The following is an 11,030-nucleotide window of genomic DNA, read 5'->3' on the forward strand; positions in this document are numbered from 1 at the left end:
GCTTCTACAATGAAAGGTTATACTTCTATTATTATTAAAGAACAACAAATCAACAGAGAACCATGAAACTGATGAAATTTCTACCTGTTATCAATATTATAGCAAACCATGCATTTAAAATCAAATTATTTATTTAAAAAAAAAATTGAACTTTAAACAATAGTATTTTTTCTTTTGCAATTTGGATTAGTTTGGTATGTGACCACATTCCAAATATATGTAATTTGTCACAAATTTAAAACACAAACTTAATTTTGAAAATAAGAGCAGTAGAAATGCAAAGTGTTGTGCAAAAGACCCCCAAACAAGTGAAAAAGAACATGCAGCACTTTAAACACAAGAGTGTTTTGAAATTCCTTTGTAAAGATTTAATTATGCAGGGAAACTATGAAGAAAGTGCAAATCCACAGACAACTTTGTATGACCAGATCAATATTTCACATTGGGAGGACTATGAATCTAAGTGTTCAAATATAGTCAAAGAAAACATAGGTGGGAAAGAGCTGTTTGACTAGGCAACACTAACTGAAACCCATAACTAAGAATATTAATACTGTTTTAAATAAACTTAGTAAAATATAATCAAAGTCTTGATTTTTCCATATCATTTGTTAAAATACCTCTTCTTCAATGTTTCAAGCAAAAGTCTTATTGAACACTATGTGAATTTAGTGAACTACACCAAAGAGAACCAGTCACCATATATGAAATTCACCTCAACACAGAGTACCTTGTATGTACAGTAACTCCTCACTTAACGTTGTAGTTATGTTCCTAAAAAATGCGACTTTATGCAAAATGATGTTAAGCGAATCCAATTTCCCCATAAGAATTAAAGTAAATAGGGGGGATTAGGTACACAGCAATGAATAATTGTGAAGCTTGGTTGAGGTGGTGGAGTAAGAGTGGAATATTTCCCAGGGAATGCCTTGCTGCTAAATGATGAGCCAGCATTCAGCTGAGCCCTCAAGGGTTAATAGGCTGTTGTTAATGTAGCCTCACACTCTGCAAGGCAGCATGGACTGAGGCAGGAGGGAGGAAACACAATAGATGCAGGGCAGTAACTGCAAACACTTCGCTGAAAAAACTGAACATGATGATGAGCCCACGCTATCCAGCTGGAGCGCACCACTCCCTCCTCCTGACAGCACAGGCACGGCTGCGCAGGTGCTGACTTTCCAAAGTGCTGCGGGGTGCGTGCATGAGTGAGAGAGAGAGAGAGAGAGAGATGTGCATTGCCCCTTTAAGTACGCTGACACCACTTCAAGTACATTGCCCTTTTAAGCAGATCAGCCAGTTCAGACAGGAAGCAACAGCTTCCAGCCAGCTCCCTCCTTTCTGTCCCTCTCCTCCGCTTTGTGGAGAGGGGGTACAGAGTGCGGGGGGGGGAGAGCAGGGGGACATCCTGATATCAGCACCCCTCTGTCCCCCTCCCCCAGCAAGCAGGAAGCTCCCGGGAGCAGCTCCAAGGCTGAGGGCGGGCAGGAGCAGCACAGCAGTGTGGGAAGAGACAGCTGAACTACTGCTGGGCAGCTGCCGCGCCACATACCTTACAGGGAATTTAGGGGAGCTGATGGGGGAGAGGGCTGCTGGCCCTACCTGGTTCTAATCCCCTTCCAGAGAATCCTGCAAGCAGTGGACAAAGCAGGCAGCTGCCAAACGACCTTATAAGGGAGCACTGCACAACTTTAAACGAGCTTGTTCCCTAATAGATCAGCAACGTAACAACAAAACAACGTTAACCAGGACAACATTAAGTGAGGAGTTACTGTACCCTGTGCACCGGGATGAAGTTCACTTTATGAACTGCCCATTAGAATTAAACAATAGCATACTCTATGATTTCATACACCAGTGAATTATCGTATGAACCCATGAAAATCAACGGCTCCATTTCACAATGAAAAACATGTCAAGATGTGAAAAGAATTAAATAATGGTGTGATTTCAAATAGAATCTAAACTACAATCTGTAAATCCACTATCAGTTATCCAAATTAAAATGTATCACAGTTTGATGCTATGCAACGTATAGCTTCTATATCATAATAAATATCTGAATACAGAGAAATTGGAAGCATGCTTTTAAATAGACTACAAATAGTTAGGGTCACAAGAACATATTTTTCTAACCTGATGCATGCTTGATGATTACTGTTTCATATCTGGAGCTATTTAGCTGACAAAATACCTCAGTACACTGAGTCTGTGTAGTTATTATACATATACTGTGTGTATGTGTAGATATATACACACACAATACAAAGCAATTTCTTAGGTATGTTAATACCCTCACTATATGGACCATATCACTGCAATAGAAATGAAAGCAAAACTTCCTACTAGCAATTTTTGAAGAGTTCTGTAAAATCTAGCTCTGTGAAAGTTGCCTAATCAATGACCAAACTATTTGTGCAAATTTGTACAGGCAGAGCTGGACAGTTAGCATTCCCTACCCCTATAATACTCACTTAAATCCACTGACAATATATCATGTATTCACACATGTATATGTAAGGAAAATGACATGCCCACAATCTATTATTCAGATTTAAAGTTTAAATCCACAAAAGTAAGGGAACTCAGAGTTGAATTCTTGGGTACCGTGAATGCAGAAATCCAAGATCTGTGCATGATGTTACACTGCATACTGTGCTCTCAATTTCCTTGGTGAAATTCCACTTAAATAAAAAGAATACACCAAAGATGAATTTGGTCCTGTATGTGCTGCAATGTCTAGAGAAAATGGTGTAAGAAAAAGTAAATGCTTCTATTTTGCACATGTCCTGTGCTACTTTTAGGAGTTTAAGGCAGACTCTTTAAAATTTACTTTAATAAATGTTGTAGTTTCTTCACTGTAACACACATTTAAAATCATAATATACATATGATACATTCAAACCATAATTCATTAACAATCCAGTGTTGAGTCCATTACTGTCTCTCGTGTCAAGAGGGACTTAAATTTTTAAACATTTATCTGTTTTAAATGTCAATATTTTGGCTATTTTTCTTTTAAATATCCAAACTAACAGATCAACATTATCAACTGACAGAGAAAAAATAATTTAAAATCAAAATGTATTTTTAAGTTTGAAAAAAAGTTCTCAAATCACAAACTTCCATTTACTTTCCTCACCCCTCCATTAAAAAAATAAGCCACATCCTAAAAACGAACAGACTCATTAGAAATATGGTTACACAAAACTAAAAGAAGAGAAAAAATAAATCTCTCACACATTAAGAGCCTGAAGTCTAAGAGATAGTGAAAAGTAAACTTTTATAGCCCTGTTACTGAGCTGAAAATAAGATTATATAATGCAAAATGTTGACTGATCCCCAGCTGTTAGAGAAGCATTAAAAGTTACAGCTATGCCACCATATATTAGAAGAATTCTTTTATATATTTATTAAATGAATTAATGAAATCAGAGTGCTGCTTGTATACAACGCTTCCCTTGTATAAAACATAAACCAAGCCACAAAGGCAGGTTTACACACTGACATTGTTTGTTTACACATTTCCATGCTCATCACAATACCATAAATTCACATGAAAGTAAAGATAATGTCAACAGAGAATAATCCTTAATCCCTAACATCCTCGTACAAGCACGTTAGTGTGGATTTATCAGACAATAAGTATAAGGCCTATTTTCAGCAGTCCTAACACACAGTAAATATATAGTTTCTTTAATGTAGTGTAAGCACAGAACCAGTGAATATCTATATATAGATATAGATACAGCCGTCAAATATATACCACATAAGGAAAATACAAATAAAAGGAGAAGAAAATATGTGCATGATAGAAATAACAGTACAAATGCTTCACTTAAACATCACTACTTGGTACATAAATAGTTACTTTATAAAATGTCTACCCTATTATACTACATTTTCCTTTGAAAAACTGTATGTGCAGCAGATCAAATTTTTTCTAAAGGCGTTCACTGTTAAATATGGCTTGATTAATTATGTTCATATTTAAATATAATGGAAGAATGTGATTCAATTAAGATTTGACCTATTTTTTCTTAATAAAAACTAGAGTGAGAGAGCATTTTCTCAAAAAATAATAAAATAAAATGACATTCCAGGCTGTTATTCAAACTCTCTCTCAGAGCTGAAAAGCAGATTTGCATCTTCAAAAAAATGCTGTAGAATTTGTACATCTTTCCTTTTAGCATGGTAGAGCAGTAATCTCATATCTAAGCATTGTCAATCAGTAAAAGATTACTTAACAACATGGCAAATCTAACCAGTATTTTAGGAAAATGGAAAATATACGGAGAAAAAAATAAAATATCTACTCAATGTGTAAATGCTTAGATATAATACTATTATAAGCACAAAAAGGGCGGGGGGAGCAATAGAGAGAGAGAGAGACACTGAAAATATTGGGTTGAAAAATACCCACCTCGAGCAGACAGCTTTTTGGTGTTGATAATTTTGGCAGCAAACTCTTGTCCTGTAGGAATTTTCACACATCTTCTCACCACTGAGAACGCCCCCCTGAAAACCAATAACCAGACAAACATCAATACAAGGGCTGTAATACTGGATAATGGTTCTAATAATTTGAGTGTTTAAACTGATTTGATTGAAACGCATAATGTCAATACAGGAGACAGGAAAATGAGCACAAAATGGCAATCATTACTCATTTTATAGACTATAACAGTAAACTGGATTTAAAATACAAGTGAGCACAAGTCACATCATTAAACAGTTTAAATATATGTACACAGTAAATTATAAGTGATGGTATTTACACACCGGAAACGTGCACATTTTTACAGTTCCCTGACTCAAAAGCCTCAAATGCTCTGTGACTATCTTACAAGCAGCAAAAAAGTGTGAAAAACGAAACAAAATCTGTGTAAAAAATTCACCTCCAGCTCTGTCAACATGGCGATTGTATTTAATTAAATTTAAACACTGAGCCCATTTGTGTGACAAGGAAGTAGATCTTAATGAATACAGCGCTACACGGTGACATTCCTACTCCTTGCAGAAAAGGAGCATTTGAATTAGATTGCTGTTTACGACATATTCTCCATGTTTTTAATACCAAATGGTAGCCCCACAAGCCTTTTCAAGTCATTTACATAACGAAATGACACAGCAATGAACTCACAAATTTAAAAAAATCAAAGAGAAACTGGAGACTGGGCAATAGTTAATTTCAGGTCTGAACAATACACTGCCATCAAGCTTCTTTGTAAACAATGGATCTATGAGCGTTTGGGTGTATTTTCGAGTGTCAAATAAGCCGCACAGCTTTTCTGATCGTGGTCATGAAAAATACAAAAGCACACCCTGCTCTGGGCAGAGCTTTCTCGTCTACATCGGGTTTCTCCTACAGCCTGGCGAGAATGGTGGCTATAAATCCTGAAGAGAATGATAGATACAGTGTGATATTAAGATCGAGAACAACAATCTTTCATAAATAACAAGAGGAGGGAAGGGGAGGGGGCAAGCTACATTCACGCAGGGTCGCCCTTCCTCCCTATTAAAAGTGCTGGATGCAAAATATACTGTATGCCCAGCTGAACTTTCTGCATCAATAAACGTGGCACCTAATTGTATCAAGTATAAGACAGACAAGCATGCAAAGCAGAGAAGCAGCTGTGTCTAAAAAATATGAATTTATCATCTAGATACGTGCATAGAGCTGAATCCTCCTCCCTCCCCCATGACAGCTCCAACTGCAGAGATCAGCAATGCACTAAGTATCCTTTGCAAAGGATCTGAGGCAACAACCAGCCTGATCCCCCCCCTTCATTTTACACCCAAACAAAAGCCACCTCTTTGCCCAGCCTTGATGTGTCAAACCACCTCCCCTGCCCCCAACCGAAATACCCCTCCCCTCCGGGACCCCCTCCCCCTTTCCCCGCACAGTGTGCAGCGGCCGGCAGGTCTCTTACTTTCCAAGCTCCTCGAAGAGCTGGTACTCGTCGGTGAATCTGGTGCAGGTAGTGGTTGAAGCCATCATGAGTCCAGGCTGCTCCTGCCGGTGCCTCGGAGAAGAGAGGCTGGGAGGAGCGGGGACGGAAAGGAGGCGAGACGGGAGAGAAGACGCGCTTCTCCTCCTCCGGGCGAGTCGGTGTCACCCTCGCTGGCTTCTTTACTTTCTTACCGGATGGTTTGATGGGGCTGGTCGAGAGGGGTGGGGAGCTCCACGCCTCTCCGCGAGCTACCTTCCTTCGCGCAGAGCTTCTTCCCCTCTCCGCCCCGCGGCTTTTGGTTTGTTTAAATGTAAACCCCACTGGTCAGTGCACAGGGGGAAACTGACAGCAAAAGGGAAACCAAAACCAGCTGGGAGAGCGGGAAGGCGAGCGGCAGCAAAGCCAGCCGTGACTAAGAATGATACAGCTGGGTGGGTGGATGGAGGAGGAGAGAACTGGAACCCAGCCGCAGCAGCCCCAGTCCACTCCGCTTCTGCTCCGCGCCGGGGCTGTGCGCCGGCCCTGACCGCAGCCGGGCTGTGGGGGGCTCTGCGGCTCCTCAGGCCGCCGCTACTGACAGCAGCAGCGCAGAGCTGAGGAGGAAGGGGGCAGACCGAGTTGAAGAAGTAGCTGTGGGGGTCTTTCTCCTCCTGCGGCAGCTGCCTCTCCCTTCTCCCTCCCTCTCTCTGTAGCACAGCTCCCTCTAGCGGCGGCCTCACACACACGGGGGAAAGCGGGCACTCGGGTGACTTTCCACGGAAGACAGTCTCTGCGGCCGCCTCCTTGCTCAAACAAGCGGGCGGGCGGCCGCGACACCCCCCGCCCCTTTCCTGCCTCTCTTTTTTTTTGGCAGAGCTCCCACCGTGGGAGCCGGGCACGTTTTGTGCACAAGCAGCGGGGAGATGGATGAATTTCTCATTGAAACAACAACGCTCCCCTCCCCGCGGCAGAGGCTGGGCGTGAGCCGAAGCCAGGGGAGGGGGCAGTTCTGCTTTGTGTGCCAGGACTGGAGTAAAGCCTGCTGCAAGCTCCCCATCCTTGTGATGCACGGCTGCATGCTACACCGGCTGCTCAGCCTCAGCTAGCCATCAAAGAGGCACGTGGGTCTATTAAACAGCTGAGGAACGTTCTGCATGACCCCCGCCTACGGGCGACAGCTGCGCACTGCCAGTGCACGGTTCCCCTGCCGCCCCAACGCCCGCGCGAGCGGCTGCAGTGCCCCTTCCCGAGCAGCGAATTCTGCCTCCCCCCGCCGCCTATCACTGCATCCGCCCTTCGCTGCGTTCCATTCTGTAGCGTCATAATTGACACACTCTCTGGGTGCGTTCCAGGCAGCCTCCTTAAGGCTACGGGCAGCCAAGCGAGGCATGCAGCTTCTCGCGAGACTTCTCTTGTGGTTGGGGCGGGGCAGGAGCGAGTGAGCTGCCTCACAAGACGAGCAGCTGCTCCCCAGTGTCTGGGCGGCGGGGGCCGCTGAACCTGCGGGTTTAGCGCAGCGCAGGGGGAAAGCTGGTTGGTGTGTGTACACTCTTCGCTTTATGTATCTGCATGGGGAGAGTGTCTACGTGCTGGGAGGCCAGGTACCCATGCAGGGAGAGTTCTGTGCACATAGACACAAAGTACCTTTCCCCACTGCTGTAGCCTACACCTGGACACTTCTTTGTAGTTTTCCCAGCTCCAGCAACTCCCCCACCACTGGGAATCTGGTTTATAATCTGGTGTATTGTAGATAGTTCTGATAGCATCCATTCCTACGGTTACATTTACACAACACCCTGTTTTCAATTGCTTATAATTTTGCCAGCCTTTAATCTTTTAATCTGAAATTTTACATGGTAGGTTTCTGCCTCAGGCTGATTAATGTAGGCATTTAATTTTTATTTTATTTTATTTGAAAATTTCAGCAAAAAACAGTTCAGCCAATTTCCAAACAGGAGGCTAAGGGGAAATATGTTCTTTGCCCATGTTAAAAAATTCTGTTGACCTTTTCTTCAAACAGCTATAGTGCCCTTGTGCTTTGGAAAAGGAACTTGACATTTGGTAGAAAGGTGGCCTTTGTGTCAAGGATATCCCTATTGCTGTCCCCATGACAATCCGCCCCAATTGCAGTTTGTGCACGGTCAGTAGAGACTTCTTTAATTTTAGTAGCAAAAATCTCGGAAGATTTTATCTTATTCAGCATGTTCCACCCCCTCCCAACTGCTTGTGCTGACCAGACTATGCAGGCATTTAGCTCCGCAGAATGACTGAGCATGCTCCATATGCTCTCAATTTCTATGTGTAGCAGGACTCCACATGTATACATTTAAGGAACATTATTCAGGTTACAAAGTTAAGCACTCAAAGTTAGGAAATGTCACAATTAAGGTTGGTTTTGTTATGTGCTTATACAGGGCACAGAAGAATGAGGTACTGGTCTATGACTAACATCCTGATCTACAATTAAAGTTCTCAGGCATTACTTCAATACAAATAATAATACAATAGAGATCTAGTTAATGATAGGTATTAATAGAGACATAGTTATTGGGGTAACAGGGTGAAATTTAATGGTGTATGCTATACAGGAGGTTAAACTAAATGTTGTAGTGGTCCCTTCTGGCCTTAAACCCTGTGAATCCCTGCCCACTCAGGGTCATTAAAAATACCAAAATGTTAACCCGAGTATCCTGGCCAAATACCAAGCAGGGCAATTCTTCTCTGTCTTACTGAGACTGGGGTGAGAGGGGTTCCTTTAATCAGATGCAGATTTTCTTTATCTTGTCTCAAACTTTACAGTATTTCTGTTAATTAGTTCATTCGCTGATATGTCCCCATCCCAGAGACAACTATGTCTCATTGCTGGGATCCCTGTAAACGTAGGGCTTGTCTAGGGGTCGGCAACCTTTCAGAAGTGGTGTGCCGAGTCTTCATTTATTCACTCTAATTTAAGGTTTCGTGTGCCAGTAATACATTTTAACATTTTTAGAAGGTCTCTTTCTATGAGTCTATAATATATAACTAAACTATTGTTGTATGTAAAGTAAATAAGGTTTTTAAAATGTTTATTTGGGGGAAGCACCTATTAGTATACTCCTGGGGAAATTCTGCACCAAAAAGTTAAAAATTTGGTGTATAATATTTTAAAATGCTGCAAAATTCTGCATATTTTATTTGTCAAAATAACAATATAATCATGCCAGTTTCAATGATTTTGGTAATTTATTTAAAAATACCTGTCAGCAAGTATGTCTGTAACAATAAGACAACAAAAAAGATCCAGGAAATGTTTTTTGACAAATAGGTTCCTTACTAGGCATATTAATACAGAACTTTGAGTAATAATTCATTTAAACTACAATACAGAAGTGTATTTCCTGCACCCCTCAGAAGCAGTGCAAAGGCTTGGGCAAGTTAGGGTTAACGGAGGAGCTGAGGGAGAGGGAAGTAATTGCTGGGAAGGAGCTTGGGAGTGAACCAGGAGGAGTGTTGGGTGTGGGTGGGAGAATGGTTAGGGAGTTGAAGAGACTTCCTCATGCAGAGCCTGACTGACCTCTAGCTTCGCCCATTCAGCCAGGCATAACTGCCCCTGGCTCCATGTGTCCCTGCATCCCCACTCAGCCACTCCCACTTCCCTCATCCCCATGTGGCCCTGCACCCCCTCTCCCATTCAGCCCTTGGCTCAATGTCACCCCACTAACTCCTGTGCGCCTGCCCCAGTCTGTCCTCTGCACTAGCCCTTCTGAATCCCAGTCTGTGAGACCCCCCAGCAGCCCCATGTGCCCTGCTCTGTCCATCCCCCTATATCCCATGCCTCTTTACCTGGTCCTGCGGGCAGGGTGCTGTCAGGAAGGCAGCATCTACCCCACTTCCTCTCTGCAGCTGACTGCTCCAGCCCATGAGCCAGCTGTCCTCTCTTCTGGTGCCACATGAGGCCTGGTGGGTGAAAGCTTCCCTTTGCCTCCCCATCAGAATCAATTATTTGAGGGGGGTGGGGGAGATCGGCAAGGGACATTAATTTTACACTTGCGCAGTGACACAGAATCAGAATTCCCCCAGGAGTAATTAGTAGTAGTACCCCATGCTTGTCATTTAATTAACACAAAATGTCAAAAGGAAATGAAGAAAGTCAAGTCATTTTCATCAGCTCTATATTGGTGTTCTTATGGTTATGACATCATGTAGCTGCACATTGGAAGGATCAAAAAAAATCATTCCTCTCACCCTTTTCCTCGCTCATGGAACAATCTGAATAAAATCCAAAATAGGTCCAAGGAGTTTTCATAGGAAATGTTAAACTGGAATTGGCAAAACGTGAGAAAATTGGGCATTTGAAAAAGGGAAATATTTACTTACACTTCTTTATATGAGAAAAGCTTGTGAATCTGGATTCAGAAAATTTACATTATGAAAGAAGTCAAAGACAACTCTGAAACATCTTAGAGGCTGGCATATTTCTTAAAACACACCATTCACTCTGGATGAAATTCATCCCTCTGCAGATGGTGGGGAGGAGCATAATTCCTAGCTGACATTTAAGTCCCACATAAGCCCTCAAAATTGGATCTGAGTCAAAACAGCAAAAAAAGGCAACCAAGGATCTGGCCCACTAAATTCACTTTTGAAAAAAATGACCAATTGTTCAGGATGCTACTAAGGCTACAGAAACAGATCTTTAATTTGTGGGTCTTATATTGGATGAAGAAAGTCAGATATAAATAGAGAACAAAAAAGTTTTTAAAAAAAACCTGAAACAGAAAAATTCAAGAGAGGATTGCATATAGATAAAATATATGAAAAACCGGATAGCTAGTTCCTCTAAAGAGTCTGTAATTTAACAAAATCTTGCAATTCAATGGAAAGAATTTAACTGTAAACTGTGATAAAGGCATTCACTGTGGAAAAGGAAGTGGCATTTATTTTAAAGGTTTTACTATTCAGTGAGCTCTTTAGCTATATAGTTTTATTTTTAGATAGAGTGAGGTTCTCTTTTTATTTGTGATACTTGCAAACACAGGCTTTCAATTTGCCAGTGATGTGAAAGAGTTACTGAGCTTTTAAAAGGTCATTTGTGTAGACTTCTCATTATGAGCACTGCTA

At 41.9% G+C, this 11,030-nt stretch overlaps 1 protein-coding gene across 24 annotated transcripts in view; it reads right to left on the reverse strand.

Annotated features, from left to right (window-relative positions):
- The window catches only part of CAMK2D (calcium/calmodulin dependent protein kinase II delta), a 258,791-nt gene extending 252,714 nt beyond the window's left edge, over positions 1-6,077 (reverse strand). For 23 of the 24 annotated variants that reach the window (XM_065405038.1, XM_065405063.1, XM_065405058.1 and 20 more), the window contains exons 1-2: positions 5,931-6,077; positions 4,421-4,515 (exon numbers count right to left, since the gene is read on the reverse strand). In XM_065405038.1, the coding sequence (XP_065261110.1) occupies positions 4,421-4,515; positions 5,931-5,998 (163 nt within the window). In that variant the 5' untranslated portion in view covers positions 5,999-6,077. The remainder of the gene's footprint in view (positions 1-4,420; positions 4,516-5,930) is intronic. The other variant, XM_065405055.1, reaches the window with a different exon arrangement.
- Between the last annotated feature and the right edge of the window lie 4,953 nt (positions 6,078-11,030).

This window comes from Emys orbicularis, chromosome 5 (genome assembly GCF_028017835.1).
Source record: "Emys orbicularis isolate rEmyOrb1 chromosome 5, rEmyOrb1.hap1, whole genome shotgun sequence".
NCBI lineage: Eukaryota > Metazoa > Chordata > Testudines > Emydidae > Emys > Emys orbicularis.